The sequence below is a fragment of the Aspergillus saccharolyticus genome (assembly GCF_003184585.1).
Source record: "Aspergillus saccharolyticus JOP 1030-1 unplaced genomic scaffold BP01scaffold_4, whole genome shotgun sequence".
Taxonomy (NCBI): Eukaryota; Fungi; Ascomycota; class Eurotiomycetes; order Eurotiales; family Aspergillaceae; genus Aspergillus; species Aspergillus saccharolyticus.
Genome location: NW_020290614.1, coordinates 362,903 through 384,726, shown reverse-complemented (window position 1 = coordinate 384,726; position 21,824 = coordinate 362,903). Strand labels below are relative to the sequence as shown.

Here is a 21,824-nt window from a genome sequence, read left to right as displayed (position 1 = left end):
TCACTCCTTGCGTTTATCAGCATCTCCATGGAAGACCGTCTTGCAGAATATTTGGTACTATGCATCAGATTCTGCCGTCTGAAGACATGTACACTCCTTGAATGAGGTTTGGGCTGCATTGATCGATGAGCGAGCGCCCATTGAACAGGCTCTTTATCTAACCTCGGCAATCTGCAATCCCAAGGCATTAATTACTCCGCAGGACAGACGCTCATCATAGAATTGACCAACGGCGCGGTTCTTACTTCGACCAAGTACGACCAAGTAATGCCTGCATACTTACCTGAGCAGTCTTCCTGAACCCATACGTCTCTGCTCTGAACCACACAGTCTCGTCATGTCAAGTCAGCGACCTATAGGCCTCCTGTTCGATATCGGAGGAGTGTGTGTAAGGCCGAGGTCTCCCCTGCAGATGCAGTCATTTGCTCGGGCGATACGATACTAAACTGCCATAGGTTCTCTCCCCTTTCCAGGCCATTCTGGACTACGAACTAGCCCACAACATCCCTCCAGGATGGGTGAACTTCAGCATTTCGCGTACTTCGCCCAATGGCAGCTGGCACAGACTAGAACGGGGAGACATCAAAATGGATGCCAATTTCTTTGCCGGTTTTCACAGAGATCTACAGAATCCGACTATTTGGAAGCAATTCCAAGAGAAGATCCAGGGCAAGAATCCGCCCAGCAGTCAGTTGCCAACTCCTCCGGTGCCTGAGATCGATGCCGAATTTCTCTTTTGGGAGATGATGAGAGTCTCGCGGACGCCGGATCCTCATATGTTTCCAGCCTTAAAGAAGTTGAAGGAATCGGGACAATTCATTCTGGGGGCTCTGTCGAATACCGTCATCTTTCCCGAGGGTCATCCCTACAGTCGAGACCTCGACGACAAGAGATCGCAATTTGACTTCTTCATATCCTCGGCACATACAGGACTTCGAAAGCCAGATCAAAAAATTTATGAGGCTGCATTGCAGGAAATGAATCGAATCGCCAAGGAGCAAGGCAGAGGCGAAGTGCGCGCATCCGACATTGTCTTCCTCGATGACATTGGGGAGAATTTGAAAGGTGCGAAGAAGGCAGGCATGAGAACTCTCAAGGTGAATCTTGGACGAACGCAAGATGCCGTTCGAGAGTTAGAGAAGATGACTGGTCTTCAGTTACAAGCGAGCCCAGACAAGGCGCGACTATAGGGGCTGGGTTGATCTCCATTCGGCGCCCAATCTATGGATGACCACTGTCAGTAGAAGTCTGTCAGATCAGACTTTGAGGCGTATCAATCTTTGCAAGTAAATTGATAATGAATTCCAGTTGAAAAATTACCATATTGGTCCATTTTCTAGGTACTATAGTTCCTGGTGGTGTTCCGTGCCAAAGCTGGGGTGGCCATAGCCGCTCGTCGCCAACCACAATTCTGCGCCGGGATGCAGGCAGCGCTAAGCGAGTCTTTCCACAAAATCAACCCACGAATTTTCCATCCCTCTTCCTTTGCAGCCAACGTCGACAATCCGGTCCTCATCACCCAGTCACCGTCAAAATGGTGAGTTAGAACACGTTCTAGCACTCGAGCAATCGTTATTTCGATTGTTCTCGACTGGTCCATCATCTCCAAATGGGATTTCGATTCTCCTGCCCGCCGTAGAGCGGCATTTGTGGGACGAAATTTCGGGTCTTTGCAAGATGCTTCGGACAAGTCGGGTTTCCTTCTGAAGCGCAAATTGCTGACTCGCTTGTTTTCGTGATGTAGCCTTTCCACAAGGAGGTCAAGAACAGCGCTTACTACAGGTGAGTCCTTACTATCTATTTTATCGCTCACCCACGTGTACCACGATCTTCGAAAAAAAAAAAATCTTCTGACTAACAAATCCCACAGCCGCTACCAGACCAAGTACCGTCGTCGCCGTGAGGGTAAGACCGACTACTATGCCCGTAAGCGCTTGATCACCCAGGCCAAGAACAAGTACAACGCCCGCAAGTACCGCCTGGTCGTTCGCTTCACCAACCGTGACGGTACGTACATCACGCTACTCGATTTATCCACACTCATGTGCTAATTTATGGTATCTAGTCATCTGCCAGATCGTCTGGTCCGAGATCTCCGGTGACAAGATCCTCGCCGCTGCCTACTCCCACGAGCTCAAGCGCTATGGTATCACCAACGGTCTGACCAACTGGGCTGCCGCCTACGCCACCGGTCTCCTCGTCGCTCGCCGTGCTCTCAAGAAGCTCAACCTCGACGAGACCTTCACCGGTGTTGAGGAGGCCGATGGAGAGTACACCATCACCGAGGCTGCTGAGACCGATGAGGGCTCCCGCCGTCCTCTCAAGGTCATCCTGGACGTCGGTCTTGCGTAAGTTCTGCCCTATTCCACACCAAAACGATGCTTTGTCGCATCTTTCCGAGAGGTGACTAACAAACCCAACAGCCGTACCTCCACCGGTGCCCGTGTCTTCGGTGCCATGAAGGGTGCCAGCGACGGTGGTCTCTTCGGTGAGTTTTACCATCTTATTCAAGAAATCGAGCGCGAGCTAAACATTCAATAGTCCCCCACTCCGAGAGCCGTTTCCCCGGTTTCGATATTGAGTCCGAGGAGCTCGACGCTGAGACTCTCCGCAACTACATCTTCGGCGGTCACGTCGCTGAGTACATGGAGGGTCTCGCCGATGACGACGAGGAGCGCTTCCGTGGCCAATTCCACAAGTACACCGAGGCTGGCATTGATGCCGGTGACATCGAGGACCTCTACACTGAGGCCCACAAGGCCATCCGTGAGGACCCCTTCAAGAAGGACGAGGATGAGGGCTCCAAGAAGACCAAGGAGGAATGGAAGGCCGAGAGCAAGAAGTACCGCAAGACCAAGCTCAGCCGTGAGGAGCGCAAGGCCCGCATCGAGCAGAAGATCCGCGAGCTTGCCGCTTAATTGGATTTTTGTGGAGGCAAATCGTGCTTGATGCATGCGTGAAGTGCGATAGTCACAAACAAAAGTTAATCTTGTTAACGAATCCAAAAACGGTGACCTGGGTGTCTTTTCTCTTGCCAAGCATTTTTTTTTCTTAAGTTTGTGATATCCAAGTAGGTCTGCCTGAAGACTTTACAACCGGAGTTTTTAACGTGTCCTGGGTTTATACGGAGCCAATGGTGCTTAATACGAATTTCTTTCCAACTTCAATTATGTATCTAATTGCTCCGGTAGATTACGTAGTGTAGAGCAGGGTCCATGGATATCAACTCTCAAACTTCACATCAGTTTTCGCAAAATATACTAATAAACAGACCGTATTAAATATCAGGTAGAACCGGTAGTTCGCAGAGTAGCATGAGAGAACACCGATAAGTGCCCATAATTCCAGAATGAGTCCCTCTCAGCATAGTCCAGCTACGTATAAGCACTTCTGTCGATATCAAACAAACGAGTCGTCCCCGAAGGAAATAGATCTCAATGCCAGCGGGTTGGCAGACTTATTCGTTAAACAAAGTATATATATGGTTATCTTTTTCTTATAGGTCTGGTGCTCAATGGCTCTGTCGTAAGTATGTTCTGAATAATGAAGTATACTCACTGCTATATTCAAGATACTGTGCTCGCTGCTTCAATAGGTTGGCAAGAAGTTAGCTATAAGGACTATCACTATCAAGGAAACTCCTTGTAGCTGGTATGTTGTTCTTACCACGCAGAACCATACCAGAACAATGATTGATAAACAAGATGATGAAGATGGTGAAGATGGTTAAGATGGTGAAGATGGTGAAATAATCGATCTAATCCCAGGGTGACTTCAGAAGAGCTGTCAATACAGAACAGCTTGCCCATTTCTCTGCATTCAATGACAAGCACAAGCCATACAACAAGTGCCGGCTGATGCCAATCAGAGTTATTCTCCCTTGTTGTCGCATTGAAGAAGTGAATCTAGATGCATCTTTTGCCTCGCAGACTAATTCACTTGACATCGAACAATAAGGCCAAGCTAGTGACCTGTTTCATCTCAACATCGCAGGCAGAAGCTGGTTTCATTTATAGTGAATATTTGTCCAAGTTGACACTGGGATGTGACGACAGGTTGCCCGATCTTAAAGTCACACCTCAGCTCCTCCCTTTTCTCTTCCTCTTCCTCTTCCTCTTTCTCTTCCATCTTCCATCTACCTCATCCTCCCTCTCTTCCTCAACTCAACATGCCAAGAACCGTAGGGCATATAAGCCTTTCAAGCTTGAGGCATCTCTGATCCAGTGAAGACAAGATCATAAAAGACAGTCCGATACCGAGCCCAGCCATGCGCATCGTCTCGTCCGCAGTATAAGCCCCTCCGATCGCTGTCCCCTTTTCCGGGCTGGCCATCACACAGCATAAAGATTAGACACACTCCAATGAAACCTCACAAACCCTAGCGATACTATGGCAAAACGCATGGTCGAAATCCGCGAGATTGTCACGAAAGCCATTCCAAACGGGGTGCTTTTTGGACTATCTACGCATCTGCCCTCCTTCCAATTCAGTGGACTTGGCAAGAGTTGGTATAACTTGGGTGAACATATTCGGCAGCATTTCCAAGCATGCCCACGGATGTCTAGTCCTTATTAGCCTAATGAAACCACCGAGAAGCTATCGAAACGTACCTGATTGCAGACCTGGTTACGACTGGAGCATTGTTTGCACGCCACTGACGCGAAGGCGTCGAACACGCAGCCGGGCGCAAAATTCTCGGCGTCAGTGACATCGAACTTCTTAATGCTCGTCCGCAGACAGTGCATGCAGAAGAAGATTTTCGGCACGATGGGGTCGTCGGCTAGACGGCGACGAGTAGTCATCGGCATCGTGTCAAAAAGCAGCCGAAACGAGGTGTTGGAGAAAGCGAGTCAACGAATGAATGCAAAAGCAACGATAGAAACGAAGGCGAAAACAACGTGAAAGGAGGGTGTAGAGGGGAAGATTCGGTGGGGGACGGCCTTCCCAACAGGTATCATGGATGTCGATTTCATAAATCATTGCAGAAGCTGCCCGACAAAAAAAAGGTTCAGTGCGGATCATGTGGTGACTAGATGTCTCGCAAGATGTGTAGGCGACCTCATGAGATATGTGAACCGAACTTCGTGGGGATGATGTGGGCGGGGAAGAGATTCATGTGCGGAGAATGCAGCACCCTATGTGCTGTTTTGCTCAATAGTGTCATGCTATGCTAGGGTGTCTTAGCATGACTGGGGGTGCAGGCTATATCACCGCCATCATTATTGGAGAAACAGCTTTCGGAGGATAAGAAGCATAGCAACAGGTCTGGCAAGATAAGTCGCATTGACACTGAGGTCACGAACTCAATTGCATGGTTTGGATGACATAATGAGGTTGATTGTATGGATCTGGGCAAAGATGATGGCTACAACTTGATCCTGACACCAAAGCGTCGACGCAGAACCGAGAGCTCCTCAATAGCAGCGGAGACACAAAAGTATTCATTCCGTTTTATGTTTGTCGACTATAACCGACAACGCCAAAACTCATAGCTTCCGAGAGCCCTCATTGATAAGGGTAGGAGTATTGACGTCGTGCTGATTCGAAAACAGCAAACAAACGACCAGATCACACGTACACACACAAGGACACAAACGCAATCTTAGAAGATATTTCAACTACGGCCCAGCTCACCCTATTTGTCAGAGACCAGACGCGACGAATGATCAGATTGTGGAGAGAAGACGAGACCATCTTACCCATCAGAACCAGTGGTAAGCTTCCGCATCATATATGCACTGGCTGGGAAGCCTCAGAAGGGTGAATTAAGGGTAGTATACCATATATCAAAGCTTCATGTTTCACGCCTTAATGCCTCGGTGTGTGTGAATATCACGTATAGACCCTGTCAATGACTCCATTGCTCAACAACTTGATCACATACCGCCTTCCAATAAGACACAGAAAGCAAGCATAGCAAACTCCACTTCAGCTCGACATGACTGCAAAGTCTTATGTCTGCTATGCAGGCTGAATAGTCTCATCCATGCGCACGCCTAGATCTGTTTAAGACTGTCATCTTACGCCACAGCATGTACCTACCCCTGTATGTACAGAACCGGTCTCCGTATTCAGAATCAATACAATTGTTAACGTATGCCGTATGTCGTATGTGATGCTTCGTAGCGAGTCGGGCCGAGTATCTTATTGCTGGCAGAAATGCAAGCGGATTTTCCGGCACGGGTGTTGCGGCAGAGGGTTCGAAGATTGAAGTTGCCTCTATGACAGCCTTGCTTGCCAGTGACTGATGGGGTCCATAGCGGGGAAAGATCAAGGGTTTGGTGATAAGGCTGACTGCCTCGGAATGAAGCGAAGCGGAAGGTGTACCGTCAAGGTGGAACCCGTGGAGTCTTGCATGAATGGCAAAAATCCAGCATATGCTACACTAATGCAGGATAATGATTCCGGCCAAACAAAGAATCTCAAAATGACAGCAGTGAAGATGTCCTTAGTCTGACTGTTTGAGACATTCATGCAGGTACTAAGTGTGGGATGGAGTTAACGGCTGCCTGCTATTTGGACGATCTCTCCCCACTTCACCCGCTGATTCCCCGACACTAGCAACAACTAAGTTAGAAGGTAATTTCTTCTCTTTTCGTTCTTCCGAGGCGCCGCGCCCCCTGTAGAGAAGGCCCCGGTGGGGTGGTTCGATGCGATTGTTTTTACTCTTACATCGTACTCACTGCTCAGTAGGTCCTTTTATCACTTCTCTAGATCATGGAGAATCGATCTTCTCCAGACACCTAGATTCTATTCCCCTTTCCCCCCCCGCCCCCCCTCCTTCCTCTTCGTCATTCGGTCATACTATGCCCATTTTCGGTCCTAGGCTGGCATGTCTGCAACCTGATGTCGCCTCTGCTTCTATGGGCTTTATGCCTGCTACGGGCGCAGGCCGCCTTTGTTCGCGGCTGGAATTGCCACTCCGCCAACATAGCACCCACTGAGTCCCTCATCTTTCAACAGCAGTCCTTGACTGGATCCTTGATTTCCACTGCTTCTGGTGGGCCAACGCTGCTTCTAAAGCTAACTGAAGAGTTCACTGCCGATGCCTGTGACTCTCTCAATGGGTCTCTAGCACAATTGGTGGTGGATGCCAGTGTCTTGGGCGGTTCCGTAGGCCACCAGGGAGACAGTCAGGGAAGATGTGGTGAAAATCCTTATCGAAACCATCCCAGCAAATCGAACCAAGGGCACAAACACGGTCACCTGGAGGGAGGGCTTAGAGGATATGCCATATATGAGACTTCCTACTATCTCAACCACTCCTATGCCCTGCATACACTGGACACAACAGTCCGTCTGCGGCTGGACGGCCAGGAACTAACTTGTGCCGCTGCTCACATCACGCCATATATTGGGTCCTAGCATCGAAGCTCTTGAAAGCTGTTCCATTCCTCATAATGGTTCTGTTTGGACTAGCCACAGGTCCGCTCAGGCTCTTCAATGCAAATGGAAGGAGCATGTTTCGTTACGAGCTTTCCGACCAATCTCGCGATCCAGCCCAATCCCACGTACAAGGTCTAGGCGATTGTCTGCAATTCCTGCAGTTCATATTCCTAACCAGTTGTATAACGCTTCCATACCCTGGCTTCTTCCGGGCAATCATCGGACAGCTGGCCTGGTCATCGCTCATCTTCCGGAACTGGCCTGTTACGCATGGATTCGCTTATCCTGGGGTCGAGAACGGATTGTATGCGACCAATACGACTTGGGGCTTAGAGGAAATGACGCAGCTCTTGGGCGGCACTACTATCAGTGATCTCTGGGTCAATGCGATCGTCAACCTGCTCTTCTTGATCGTGGGGATTGTCGTGCTCGTGCAATTTCCGTTCGGGTTCCAATGGGCGCCAAGGATCTTTCGGAGGCGCCAAGCGGTTGAGCTGTCGGACCTTCAGGAGGAATCCTTGACACAGTTTCAGCGTACTGGATGGAGTTTTCTTCGAGCAGTGCTTGATCATTTTCTCCTTCCACTTGTGACCTTCTCCACGAGCCAATCTATTCTAGCGTCATGGCTCCCGGCCTATCGTACCTTCCTGGCAGTTGCGACTGTTGGTCTCATTTCCATGTGCCTGGGCGCTACCGTTCGGTATTTGCTGAAGACCAACAGATAAGGGGTGTTTTTCCATGGAAGTCTATTTACCAAGCACCATTCTAAGAGGTGGGTTTTCTGTATGCTGTACGGCATCCCGGTTGTGAGAGGCATTGCGATCGGAGCATTGCAACAATCCGGCCTCTCCCAGCTTGTGGTTTTGTTGATTTGTGAGACGGTCAATCTCGGTTGCCTGCTCTGGAACTGCCGAGGCTTTCCAGCATGGAGACCTGTATGCGTCTCAGTCGGCCGGCTTGTTAGCCTGGTCATGAGCTGTGCTTTCCTCCCACAGGCCCAAACGAGCGAGCGCGGGTGTATTGGCATATAGCATTCTATCTTTATATGCTGCCATGCTGGTTTTTGGGTTCTTGGTTCCTTGCCTCATAAGCATAGTGCTTTTCGTCCTCCGCAAAATGGGAATCGCGCACTTCGATGGCGGCAATCTTGCCCGAACCCATCAAGCGCCGGTGAGTGGGGACTCAACATCATTTCCTAAGGCTGGGATAACTGACAGGTCGTCTCTAAAGGTTTTCGGAATCGGTCAACTTTCGCTGCGGTCAACAAGGAAGACTTCATTCACGGAGCTTCCAGAGCTTCGTCCCGCAGGTGCGTCTGATATGTTCGGGCATAACACATGAACGATCGTGAGCATGCTAACGGAGACAATACCAACCTATCCCCAACCTACCAGAGCACATCGCACGAATGAAGTACCATCGACTTTCGGGCTCCCCGGCCCGTCACGCCGAGATCTTCGATGTCACACCGCTTTTCGACCATCCAAACGCAGTCCCACAGCGAGGATGAATCGGTGGATTCCAGCATGAACTCGGTAGACCTGAGTGTTCTGGATGAAGATACAACCACGATCAGCGGTGATGGCGATTATTCTAAGCGCGAGGCAGATCAATACTACGGTCGGCAAATGGTACTGCAGGCTCATGCTGGGGTAGAACGAACGGAAGCTGTTCGTTTCACAGAACCGGACCGGCCTTTGCGATGGCCCTGGAAGGCGAAGAAAAAGACGAAAGGCTTCGAAGTTGTGAGGCCTGGTCGTCCCGGGCTGTGACGGTGTTTATGAGTTGGACTTTGGAACTTTTGTAGACTCTGATTCAAGAAGAAATATATAATATTTTCACCTTCCTCTAACTAGCTCTCCTGATGATGCTTACATTGTGTACGAGGCGAGAATAAGCAGCTCTCTTAAGGTTCTGTTCTGGTTGACCCGTCATGGTAGTCCTTGTCATATGTGGACCGGAAGGTTAGCTATTGTCTTCATTCATGTTTACATCAGAGTACCCGGGATCAGTTAGCACCGATCCAGGTCGCTAAGCTTTTCTGCAGTCTGCAGCTGGTCGCCAAGCTGCTTTGTTTGCTGAACAATAGTTAGGTAGGCATTGGTTTTGATCATACCTGCGCTTTGTCTTGTCCGCTGTGGGTCGTTACCTAGTGCTGTTGGCAGTGTGTGGTACACGCTTGCTTGAAGGATAACTACGTATGCAACATAGTCAGTATGTGACAGTAAAATTTCAATAGTAGCCAACACTTGCTGGGAATGACTTTCACGTCGCGGTGTGAGTCCAAGAGAAGCACATGAGAGATCTTCTTGTTGGAAGGTGACCTGGTCATGTGTCCCAAGAAGTACATGATTGGGATGGGGAGATTCTAAGGGTGGAGCTGATAGGTCGATGAGGAGGGATGACCGGGCAGGGCAAAAAAGCGGACAGCGCATACGCCAACTTTGTCACTATTGATCCCAACCGCTTAGGAATGAGGGAGGAATACGGGGGATGTACTACTACTGTACATTCACGTACTGCATGCACATGCCAGACTGGGTTAAACGGTTGGGGCAATACTTCCCCGTCTTTCTCTCTCCTTTCCCACGTTCTCTCTCGCTCTCTCTCTGACTCCTCCCCCGAAAGTGGATTTCCGAACCATGAATTCGTCACAATTGTAGAGAAGGTATTGTATGGTCAGGCTTGGCAAAATGACGAAGGGGAAGAAAGGCGAGGGTGGCGAGTGGACGAATGGGCATGAATGGGACGCTCTCCGTCATCGGCCGTGGTTGCATAATACGAAGTTACGAAGATTACCAACCTCGAATCCGTCCAGAACCGTGCGGACTCGGCGGTCGAGGCTCGCCCAATTAAACTTACGACCTTAGTTGTTTCTAATACAGAGCAAGTAACTTACTGTTACCACTGCGACCCTTCCATATCATTCCGCTCCATTTCTCCTCTGTAAAAATAGGTCGCATGAGAGAGAAAGAGTATCAGTAGGGTAGAACCAGAGACAGATTCGAGTACGAAGACAGAAAGTCACTCGAGTATGTAATCCTAGTAGTAAGTTAACTTAAATAACTATTTACTAGGTAAGTATTCTTTTCTCTCCTTTTCTCCACCCACTAATGGACAATCATACTACTTTCCCAGTCTAGTCTCTAATCAGCGATTCCCACTCTTCCCGATCGCCTCGTTGTGTGGTGCCCGCAAACCCGCACCTTTCCTCTTCCTGCAATCAACCCATAGATTGATATCCCCTTCGCTTCCTCAACTTGACCTTAAACCTTTCTTCTCTTCTCTTCCTCACTCTTCGCCCTTTTACTTACTACATCCCCTCCTTCACCCCCTTTTACTCCTCTCTACTCAACTACTCTCCTTGAATGCGCGATTTATCTCTTATCCGCCTCCCGATTGCATACCTGTGACAACCCCACCGTCCGCTCCGTCATGTCCGCTGTGTCTCGCCGTCATGTCATGATGGAACTTTCCCGCCGTCGCCGTGTATAATTGACTATTGCTGATCTGCATTGCGCATTCCCCGGCTTTTCCATCATTTCACCGTCGCTCCGGCATTCTTGGTTCATACTTTATTAATCCACGACCTTTCGACAACACTTGCCACCAAATCGCCTCATTTTGTGGTTCGACGAGCGCTGTTTGAATCCGAATCTCATCCAGCCCGCTCATAATCATCTTTTCCTCTATTACGTTACAACCTATCAACTCGCAACGCAAAGCACTGGGATTCAAAATGGAGGGTGTGGAAACTGTGGATGTTAGCTGGCTCCATCATTCGCATAAAGGTGAGTTCGTTCGCTCGTACTCGGATGTTCACAGCCTGCGATGTCTGGAGCTCACCCGATTCGGCCGCAGACCATTTATCCCGCTGCAAATCGGTCTCGTCCCTAGTCAGCGACAAATCGATACCGGACAGAGAAGCGACACCTCCGCAATTATATGACCCGGAAAAGAAACCTCTTGCCGTTGATGATGCTCCAGTTTCCTCGCCCAATCCCTCGATAACACCCAATGTGGCATCACCCAATGAGAAGGAAGGGAAGACAAATGGCAAGGCAGTGGATGCAAAACAGACAGGTTCTTCGCCGGCCTCGCAGAAAAGTGCCCCACGTCCAATTTCGGGGCGGCGAAACTCATGGATCTCCAGCATCAGCTCGAGATTCTCCTCGGGCTCCACTCCTCCCTCACAATCGAACATGAAAGCACCACCCAGCACAAAAGCCACTTCTCCTGTATCAAAGTTGGACACGCACAATCCTTTCGGCGCAGCTTACTCGCCGAAGGATAAGGAAGAGGAGCGCAAGGATGAGAATAGCCCCTTTGCTTCCACCTCCCCCAAAGGCCCCTCTTTCTTGTCGAATGCCTTCCGCAAGCTTTCTTCCTCTGCATCTGGTGGATCGGGCAAAGTGGCCACCAGCGGCATCGTTTGCCCGCGTCGCGTGATGAATATCGACCAAGATCGGGACAGATGCAAGGTTGCTGATCTCAACCAAGCGAAATTGCGGCGGGTAGCTTTCTGCGTTGATGTGGAGATTGCCGGGCTATCGTATCGAGAGTCGGATGAAGAGGCTCCCGCGGTTAGCAGCAAGCGTCACATGGCTCCGGAATTGAATGGCTCCAAAGTGAAAAGGTCGAACTCGAAGTCGAAAGACAAAAAGGACAAGGACAAAGATGAGACTGCCAGCGCCAAACCTCCGCAAGTGGCAACACCGGTCAAGGACGGTAACACCCAAGACCAAGCTGCCAATGGCATAGTCTCGGGTTCGCCCGATCCAGCCGCCAGCGAACCCACGCCTAACGGTGAGAGCAAAGAGCCGACAAGAAAACAGGAAAAAAAGAAGAGATCAGAAGAGGAGCGGAAGCAGCGGAGAGAGAAAAGACGCAGACAGGCAGAAGCGAATGGTACAATCCCTATGCAACTAACTGCTGATGGCGAGGAGTACGGCGTGCGCACACCTGCATCTAGCACGAGTCGCCCCAAGACGCAAAGTCATCCGACCACGGATCCCGTTCGGATTTATCGACGCTGTTGTCAGCTGCGGGAAACGCCCGTGTTGAAGAGGATAGTAGATGAAATATCCAAACCGTCCTCCACTCTAGCGGAGTCTCCAGGCACTGTTGCCGTGCTTGACTTGAGCAATTTTCCTATGACCTCTGAGGACACGGTCACGTTCTGCGACTGGCTGGCTGTTGTTCCAGTTCGAAAGCTTATTCTGGAGGAATGTGCCTTGGCTGACGATTCGGTCCGGTCCATCCTCGCCGCTTTGCTATCTACCCGAACGGTCGAGCACATGTGGAGCAAACGGAAAAGAGGCAAGAATACAGAGAGCCAGCCTTCGGAAAAGGAAGAGAGATTCAGTGTGATTGAGAAGTTGTCACTGAAGGACAACCCCAAAATCAGCACAGAGGGCTGGCTTCATATCTGTCTTTTTGTCCACCTTTCCAAATCTTTGAAAGCTATTGATTTATCGGGCATACCGCTTCCCAGGGCGGCCATCCCTATCAGTGCTTCTGGAAAGTTGGCAGTCCAGCCTGGTAGTTGCACTACCACATCCACAGAGCTGACGGCTGTCTTTGCCAAAGCGCTTGCACAGCGGTTCGGCGGTGATCATCTCGAAGAACTTCTTCTCAGTGAATGTAGCCCGACAATTGAGGATACTCAGCGTATCTGCGACGCAGCCACCACTGTAGGTTTGAGGAGACTTGGATACGCCAACAACGCGCTCTCAAGGGAGAGTTTGGAGCACGTTGTGCGCTATTTGAAGGCTGGGAAATGCGAAGGGCTTGACCTAGGCGGAAACCCAATTCGGGACCATCTCGACTTGATCACCTCTGCTGTCTCTGATGTTCACCCGCTCTATGCGCTGAGCCTGGCTGACTGCTCTCTCACGCCCACTGCTGTTTACCCCTTGCTCCAGAAACTGGCGTGCTTGCCAGACCTCCGCTTTATTGACTTTTCGCACAATCCAGACCTGTTTACTGTCAAGCCTGATGCATTGCCAACCTTCAGGCGCTTTCTTCCAAAGATGCCTGCGCTAAAACGGATTCATCTCGCAGATGTGAACCTGTCGCCTGACCAGGCTATTGCGCTAGCCGAGGTTTTGCCGGAGTGCCCAAGCCTATGCCATCTTAACATACTGGAAAATCCCCTGATCACAGCCCTGGCGTCAGCAACTGAACCAGAGACCCAGGAAGAGGCGTGTGCGGTCTATGCCTCCTTGATGGCAGCAGTGCAGGTGTCTCGCACTATCATTGCTGTTGATATTGAGGTTCCAACTGCGGATAACAATGAAGTTGTCAAGGCTCTGGCTTCCCAGATCGTTGCATACTCCCTCCAGAATCTTGAACAAGGTGCCATGGCAGTTGAGCTTTCGGACTCTTTCGATATATCGGTCACACGCTCGACCGTGCATGTTCCTGAGATCTTGCAGCATATTGTCGGTCACGGGGTTGGAGAAGAAGCCGTGGAGGAGGACGATGAGCCGGCTCCTGACGAGGACTATGTGATTGGTGGTACCGGTGTGGTTAAAGCCTTGGGCGTATGCCTTGGTAATCTGGACCGGTCTCTGCCAGGAGACTATTCTGGTCCTCCTAGTGGCACAGCGACACCTCGACACCGGAAATCCCGGTCTTTGGTGACTAGAAAGCCCCGGGATATGTCCAAGAACCTGCTGGAATCTGCACGCAACATTCGGACGCGTATACAGTCAGCTCTTGTCCGTGAGGATAGGGCTGGTAATGATGACAATTACAGTAAGCATCAATCCTCTTGCTTATCGTACAGCTTATGTTAACCTTTCACTCTCACTAGGACGTCTCCAATTCCTGGATCTCACCTTGCAGAGAATGATTCAGCGATTCGAGGACGAATACCCCGAGACGCGCATTGTACCCCAGGCCATTCCGTACAGTTTTCCGGAAACCAGCTCTCAAAATTCCGGTGAAGACGGCTGGAATGTGCCTGCTGGCGAGGGCACATCACCTAATGCTACGAATGGTGATGCTGAGGCAGCCGCGGATGAGGAAGACGACCACTATGCGGTCAGGCTGTCACGAGCGAGCTCGATCACATCCCTTCATTCGCGCGCCATGACCCATGAGGAAGGCCACGTCCACCGTCTGGGACAGAATCTCCGACGAGATTTTCTCAGCCCGTCTTTTGACCCGACCGACGATGATCCGTCGTCTCTATCTTTTGACGAATCGCATATTGCCGCTCTACGAGAGAAGCTTGACCGGCTGCATATGGAGCAAATGCAGTCAAACTTTGAGAGTGTGAATGCAGCCAAAGCATTAAAGGATCTAGGCAATACTGTGGACGAGCTCTGGGCTGCACAGAAACAGGATTCGGAGGCCTTTGAGAAGTTTCGTCAGAGTCAAATCGCGGCGCAGATCAATAGCGGCCAGAGATCTTCGTCTCCGCCACCAGACGCACCAGGCCGCGCCTGATCGTTCCCCAACCCGTTGAAAAGGGATTCATGACCTGACTCTGATTTTTCCGGCGACTATTGCCTCGCTGTGCTATATTTCTACCATTGGAGGCTTCTTGGACCATTCATGTTCATTTCGGAGTCGGAAGCCATATTTCTGGACTGTGCATTGGTGGCTGATCATATGAGGGGGAGTTTTGCACAGCGCTGTGTATATTTACTGTCAGACAGACATCTTGATTGTATTGGCTTGTAATCTATGAGCGTGTGTCCATCGAGAATGGGCTCTGTTGGACCTTAAATATTGTGTAATGTGCATGTTTATCTGTAGATTAGATTACCAGATATCGACCTCTCGGAAGTACATCGGACCGACGCACTCCATCCTCGGCCCAGAAATCCGGGGCAAGACCCGCCCGGTAGTGATCGTGATTGATGGGGTCAATCAGTCGGTCTTTCACATGTCATCCTCCTTCCCTCATGACAACAACCTCTCTCCATCATCATCATCATCATCATCATCATCAATCCTCACTCTTTCCTTTCCACTAACATTACTACAACACCTCTTTATCCGGTGTCATGCTTTCTATATACTTGATAATATCGCCCAGCTACGGTAGATAATTGATCTATCTACTTTCAGCCCGCGATGGCCGTCCAGTCCAAGCTCCTCTTCCTGCCGTCCGAGCCCTGGTCCATACCTGTCCGTCAACTCCTCTCCCGGTTCACCTCCCTCTACCTCCGCCACCGCAAACAAATCTCCCGAACCGTTTATATAGCCCTATTTGCTGCCCTCGTCAAGCGCATACACAATGCCATCTCCGAGCAGAAAGCCGCCTCCCAGCAACAGGCGGAGTTGCGGAGTAAACGGCCCGGCACGAGTAGCCTAGGCGATGGCGCCAACTCCAACGGCAGTAGCCCCAGTGATATACCCCGGAAGAAGGTTGAGGTGAATCGCGAGTTCTTTCGAAACTTGCTCCGGCTGCTGAAGATCGTGATTCCAGGGTGGAGGAGCAAGGAGTTGCGGCTGTTGTTCGGTCATAGTGTGTTTCTGGTGCTGAGGACACTGCTGAGTTTATATGTCGCCGAGTTGGACGGGCGGCTGGTGAGTAATCTGGTGAGGGGCAAAGGGAAGGATTTCTTGTTCGGCCTGGTGTGGTGGATGCTTGTCGCGGTACCGGCAACATTTACGAACTCGATGGTAAGTAGATCTTCTGGTCAAGGTGGAGGGCGGAAGTGTAATAGAGGAAAGGACCGTCTTACTGACCTTGTCGACAGCTGTCGTACCACCAATGTAAGCTTGCGCTGAGCTATCGCAAGCGTCTCACAGACTACATTCACGAGAAGTACCTGTCGAACATGACTTTCTACGCCATTTCAGCGCTGGACGATCGGGTCAAGAATCCGGATCAGCTTATCACTGTCGACGTGTCTCGCTTCTCTGACAGTCTAGCAGAGCTGTATTCGAACTTGGCTAAGCCCGTTCTTGATATGGCCATCTACAACTATTCGCTTTCAAAGAGTGTCGGTGGTGAGGGGCTTTTCCTCATGGGTCTTCTAGTGCAGGTTTCGGCCAACGTCATGCGGGCCCTCACGCCGCCCTTTGGTAAATATGTGGCGGACGAAGCTCGTCTGGAAGGAGAGTTCCGGTTCCTTCACTCACGCCTGATTGACTATAGTGAGGAGATTGCGCTTTACCATGGCCATGAGGCCGAGAAAGACACGCTCGACAAGGGTTATTTCACCCTGATCAAGCATGTGAACCGCATCCTCCGGAGACGCCTTTATCACGGCTTCATGGAGGATTTCGTCATTAAGTACTTCTGGGGCGCTTTGGGCTTGATCCTCTGCAGCATTCCTGTCTTCTTCAAGATCCCCGGCCAGGTCACGCAAACTATGGGTGATCGGACCGAGAGTAAGCCCCGTCTACCTCCCCGGCAAATGCTTCTCGGATGTCTAACATGCTGAAACAAATAGGCTTCGTTACTAACCGACGCATGCTCCTCTCCTCTTCCGACGCCTTCGGTCGCCTCATGTTCTCCTACAAAGAGATTTCCGAGCTAGCTGGCCACACCGCGCGCGTTTCGACCCTCCTCGAAGTCATGGACGACCTGCAATCAGGCCACTTCGAGAAGAAACTCGTCTCCTCAGCGACGGACTCGACCTCCGCTCACGCAGCAACGCTCTCCTCGCGCGGAACCGTCACCGAGACGGCCGACTCGATCGAGTTCCACGAGGTACCCATTGTCTCGCCGAACGGGGACATCCTCGTGCGCGCCCTCTCCTTCACCGTTCGACCGGGCGACCATCTACTGATCGTCGGCCCCAACGGCTGCGGCAAGTCGTCGCTCTTCCGCATCCTCGGCGGCCTGTGGCCCGTCTACGGCGGCACCGTCCACAAGCCCCCGCCCGACCAGATCTTCTACATCCCGCAGCGGCCCTACCTCTCGCGCGGCACCCTGCGCCAGCAGGTCATCTACCCAGACAGCCTGCGCGACATGCGCGCCAAGGGCATCACAGACGACGACCTCTACGAGATTCTGAGCGTGGTCGAGATCGCCGCCGTCGTCGACCGCCCCGGCGGCTGGGACGCCGAGGAGGAGTGGCGCGACGTCCTCTCCGGCGGCCTGCAGCAGCGCATCGCCATGGCCCGCCTCTTCTACCACCGGCCCCAATACGCCATCCTCGACGAGTGCACCTCCTCCGTCACCCTCGAGGTCGAGCGCATCATGTACGAGACCGCCAAGCGCCTCGGCATCACCCTCATGACCGTCTCCCACCGCCGCAGTCTGTGGAAGTACCACCGTCGCATCCTGCAATTCGATGGGCAGGGTGGCTACATCTTCACCAAGTTGGATTGGGAGCGCAGGTTACAATTGGAAGAGTGAGTTTGTTTTTTTTTTTTTTGTTTTTTTTTGTTATTTTTCTGCTTCCCCTTTCCACCTAGACGTCAACCCGTGAGACCAATGCTGATCATATTGTGTTGGAAATCTAGTGAGAAAGAAGATTTGGAGCTCCACCTCCGCGCTGTGCCGGAACTGCAGAAACGCCTGGCTGAGTTGACCGCATGAGGGACATTATATATACGATGACAAGACAGGTATTGGTAGAGTAATCTTGGCTTTGGGGTAATTCTGTCCTAGCCTCTGTAGCTCGCTTCAGCGCTTTGCCTTCCGTGCCCTATTTATAACATCGCCTATCGGGCAATATTTGTTTATGAATACGTGTTGAATGACACTATAAACACGGAACATTCATCGGATGTAATGGTCTTGGTAGAACTAATCGCAGCGGTATGGACACTATGCAATGAGCAAAGTAAGCAGATGAGAGAATCATCCGTTCTCCCTCTTGTTCTTTCTTCTCCACTATCTTCGTAACTCAGGTCACCAGGATGTACTATAATCTAGGCCCCAAGCAAACCAACCTAATCCTTCACCACAAGCGGCTCAATGTTCCAGATGCTCTCTGCATATTCGCTGATCACACGGTCAGTCGAGAAAAAGCCCATGCGGGCCACGCTGATGATGGACTTCGAGATCCATTCTTCCCGGTTGCGGAACGATTCGTCGACCAGGTCTTGGGTGGTGATGTACGAGTTGAAGTCGTCTGAGACCAAGTAGTAATCTCCGTGCTCGACAATTGAGGCCAGCAGAGCCGAAAAACTATCCACGTTCCCGAACATACCGCCACGAATAGCCTCAAATACCTTGGCCAGGTGTGGGTCGAGCTGGAAATTGCCATAGAGGTGACGGTGACGGAGCTCCTCGACGTCTTCAGCCAAGTTGCCGAACAAGAAGATGTTCTGCTCGCCAATTTCTCGAGTAATTTCAATCTGTGTGGAGAATTAGCATCATTCCCGGAATAAAATGCAAGGATGGTTTCCATACGTTAGCTCCATCGCAGGTACCGATGATTAGACCTCCGTTCATCACGAACTTCATGTTACTGGTCCCGCTTCCTTCGGTCCCCGCCGTCGAGATGTGCTCACTGATATCCGAAGCAGGACAGATAATCTCGGCCTTGCTGACATTGTAGTCTGCTATGAAGATGACCTTCAGAAGATCGCCAACCTCAGGGTCCTCGTTGACAACAGCGGCAACCTTGTTGATCAAGTGGATAATCGTCTTAGCCATCCAGTAGCCTGGGGCCGCCTTGCCGCCAAAGATCGAGACACGGGGCAAGACCTTCTTCTTCTCCTCAGCGGACATCGCTTTGATTTTGAGGTACCGGTGGATGACCCCGAAGATGTTGAGCTGCTGTCGCTTATATTCATGGATACGCTTCACCTGGATGTCAAACAAAGCGTTCGGGTTCACGCTGTATCCCGTGGTTTCTTTGATGTGCTTTGCCAGGCGAAGTTTGTTGGCAGTCTTGATTTCTGCCCACTCTTTCTGGAAGGCCTTGTCATCAGCAAATGCCTCTAGTTGGTCCAAAAGGGTCAGATCGGTCAAAAATTGGTAGCCTCCTGATCTAGAAGCTATCAAGTCGGAGAGACGAGGATTTGCCTGGTGAAGCCAACGGCGCGGAGTGACACCATTAGTAACATTGGTGAATTTGTCGGGACCATAGATCGTCACAAAGTCTTTGAACAGGGTGGTTCGCAGCAAGTCTGAATGCAGTTCTGCGACTCCGTTGACCTTGTGGGAACCAATAATAGCAATATATGCCATTCTCACCATCTTAGGGTGCGACTCCTCAATGATCGACACTCTCGACAGCATCTCTCGATCCTCTGGGAAATTCTTCTCCACGAACTGCAAGAAATACAGATTGATATCGAAAATGATCTGCATGTGTCGTGGCAAGAGGCTTTGCACCAGTGGTACGGACCATTTTTCCAAAGCCTCCGGCAGGACGGTATGGTTTGTGTACCCAAATGTCTTTGTGACGATTCCCCATGCCTCGTCCCATTCCAGACCCTCTTGATCGATCAGGATGCGCTGGAGCTCAACGATGGCCAGCGTCGGATGCGTGTCATTGAGCTGGATGGCGACTTGCTCGGGAAATTCGCTCCAGGCTCTCTTTGTCTTCTTGAATCGCCGGACAATGTCGAACAAGGATGCAGCGCACCAGAAATACTGTTGCTTCAGTCTGAGCTCCTTACCGCGGTCCAAGCTGTCATTCGGGTAAAGCACTGCTGAGATGGTCTCCGCCCGTTGCTGCTCGGCCACCGCACTCTCATAGTCGCCTGCGTTAAACTTCTGAAAGTTAAACTCTCCGCTAGAAGCCTTGGCAGACCAGAGCCGCAGATTGTTTGTCGTGCGAGTGCCATACCCAGGAACGGGAACATCATACGCAACAGCCTGAACCACTTCACCGTCTTGCCATGAGCTCACGGTCTTGCCGTTTTCATCCTGATATTTCCGAACCCAACCATAGAACTGGATGTCAACAGTGATCTCATGCCGAGGGAACTCCCACGGGTTGAAGTCAAGCCAGTAGTCAGGAACCTCCATCTGGTAGCCATCGACAATCTCCTGTTTGAAGATACCATATCGATAGCGCAACCCGTAGCCCCACGCGGGGTAGTTGAGGGTGGCCATACTGTCAAGGAAACAAGCTGCCAAGCGTCCAAGACCGCCATTACCCAGTGCAGCATCATGCTCTTGGCTGATAACGTCCTCAATACGGAACCCGAGGTCCTTCAAGCCATCTGCGACAGAGCACGTACGGCATTAGTGAGGGATTCGCAGTCGCGAACGCGGATCGGATGCCTACCTCTTGCAGCATCCTTCAAACCGACATTCAACATGGCATTATCCAAGGCTCTGCCCATCAAGAACTCAAGAGACAGATCTGCGCATGAAGTATAAGCAAGCGATCTGTCTATAGAAAATATTACGTGGCTGACGCACAGTATACACGTTTCTGGTCCGCAGTCGCCTGTCGCTGCTGGGTCTTGTTCCATTCGATAATCAAGCGGTCCCTGAAAGCCAAAGCGGTTCCGGAGTATGCGGCCCTAGGAATCTATGAGACACCCTTCCGATACGTGATGGTATGGGGTTAGGAGACTAACAGTTCATCGCAGTTGTAGAGTGAGCGCGCCAATGTAGTTTCGATGTGGCGAACCAATTCGCTCTACCATAGCCGTCAACACGGGAAGACATAGCTAATCATTGTTGAAGACCTACTTCGAATTCTTCCTTATTGGTAAAGCCATTCACAGACTGTCCAGCGAATAACGTTAGTCACGAGTCTGCAAAGCGCGCAGTGCGTTTACGGATGAACTTACATGCTTTTTCCACCTGAAACGTTCTTCAGATTAGTTTTGAATCTTCTAGTGACCAATTGCGACTGTGGCTAAGGCCTCTGGAAAGCGACCGCCAGGATCTCTGGTGTAACCGGAAAAGAGGGGTGAAACCGGGTACTCACGCCTCTCTAAGGTGCTCAGGGATACTAGCTTCGACAATCTTGATCTCTGCAGGACCGAAGCCGGTGAAAGTACGCTTGTGCTTGGGTCGACTGAAGCTGGGGCCAACAGGACCCTGAAGCTCGGAGACGGGAGCTCCAACGGAGGGTCTCCTTTCGCGGCGACTTTCAGCCATGATGAGGATCAGCACGTGCCAGGTTTCAGTGACTGGGGCTGAGAGGTGAGAATTAAAGAAAGACCAATTCAAGAGGGGTTACGCAGAAAGAAGCGATGAGAAGCAAAGCCCTCCACTTGAAGGGATTAGAGGGAGGAAGTAGAGTGCGAGGCAGGGAGGAGGATGAGGATAAACGAAAGGAAGGGACAACCACCGACTTAAGAAGGATGCGGGAGCTCAAGGATTCGGAACTCAATGCACCGTACCGCGTGACAGGGAGCTGAGAATTGAATACATGATCCAGGATCAAAGCAAGGCAGCGGGGGGAGAGACAAGAGAGGAGAGAGGGGGGGGATTGCGTTGGTGACAGGATGACAGACTATACCTACTGAGGGGAAAGAACCGGGGATCGGATCATACGTTGGCACGTTGACTGGACCGTTATCCATGCACGTTGACCGCATGTCTAGGC

At 51.0% G+C, this 21,824-nt stretch overlaps 6 protein-coding genes across 6 annotated transcripts; 4 read left to right on the top strand and 2 right to left on the bottom strand.

Annotated features, from left to right (window-relative positions):
• Positions 1–6: 6 nt before the first annotated feature.
• On the top strand, positions 7–3,049 carry BP01DRAFT_389059 (60S ribosomal uL18 domain-containing protein). Its single transcript, XM_025577886.1, has 7 exons — positions 7–388; positions 456–1,097; positions 1,745–1,782; positions 1,871–2,007; positions 2,066–2,348; positions 2,424–2,488; positions 2,542–3,049. Exons 1-7 carry the CDS (start codon positions 338–340, stop codon positions 2,916–2,918), a joined length of 1,593 nt encoding a protein of 530 aa, XP_025434417.1. The 5' UTR covers positions 7–337; the 3' UTR covers positions 2,919–3,049.
• Positions 3,050–4,486: 1,437 nt separating this feature from the next.
• On the bottom strand, positions 4,487–4,808 carry BP01DRAFT_379626 (uncharacterized protein; the record flags this gene model as incomplete). The annotated part of the gene is made up of 2 exons (XM_025577160.1): positions 4,487–4,561; positions 4,611–4,808. 2 exons carry the CDS (start codon positions 4,806–4,808, stop codon positions 4,487–4,489), a joined length of 273 nt encoding a protein of 90 aa, XP_025434416.1.
• Positions 4,809–7,400: 2,592 nt separating this feature from the next.
• Positions 7,401–9,233, top strand: BP01DRAFT_420920 (uncharacterized protein; the record flags this gene model as incomplete). The annotated part of the gene is made up of 4 exons (XM_025579488.1): positions 7,401–8,086; positions 8,382–8,556; positions 8,604–8,695; positions 8,801–9,233. 4 exons carry the CDS (start codon positions 7,401–7,403, stop codon positions 9,156–9,158), a joined length of 1,311 nt encoding a protein of 436 aa, XP_025434415.1. The 3' UTR covers positions 9,159–9,233.
• Positions 9,234–11,125: 1,892 nt separating this feature from the next.
• On the top strand, positions 11,126–14,841 carry BP01DRAFT_371391 (putative cell wall biogenesis protein Mhp1; the record flags this gene model as incomplete). The annotated part of the gene is made up of 3 exons (XM_025576665.1): positions 11,126–11,177; positions 11,248–14,145; positions 14,204–14,841. 3 exons carry the CDS (start codon positions 11,126–11,128, stop codon positions 14,839–14,841), a joined length of 3,588 nt encoding a protein of 1,195 aa, XP_025434414.1.
• A 462-nt stretch (positions 14,842–15,303) lies between these two features.
• BP01DRAFT_312378 (ATP-binding cassette long-chain fatty acid transporter PXA2) lies at positions 15,304–18,081 on the top strand. The gene is made up of 4 exons (XM_025572480.1): positions 15,304–16,026; positions 16,104–16,740; positions 16,803–17,709; positions 17,821–18,081. Exons 1-4 carry the CDS (start codon positions 15,475–15,477, stop codon positions 17,894–17,896), a joined length of 2,172 nt encoding a protein of 723 aa, XP_025434413.1. The 5' UTR covers positions 15,304–15,474; the 3' UTR covers positions 17,897–18,081.
• A 171-nt stretch (positions 18,082–18,252) lies between these two features.
• glpV (glycogen phosphorylase) lies at positions 18,253–21,373 on the bottom strand (the record flags this gene model as incomplete). The annotated part of the gene is made up of 8 exons (XM_025571561.1): positions 18,253–18,660; positions 18,716–20,481; positions 20,547–20,624; positions 20,684–20,787; positions 20,845–20,906; positions 20,960–20,995; positions 21,061–21,073; positions 21,201–21,373. The coding sequence occupies 8 exons, from the start codon at positions 21,371–21,373 to the stop codon at positions 18,253–18,255; spliced, it is 2,640 nt and encodes an 879-aa protein (XP_025434412.1).
• Between the last annotated feature and the right edge of the window lie 451 nt (positions 21,374–21,824).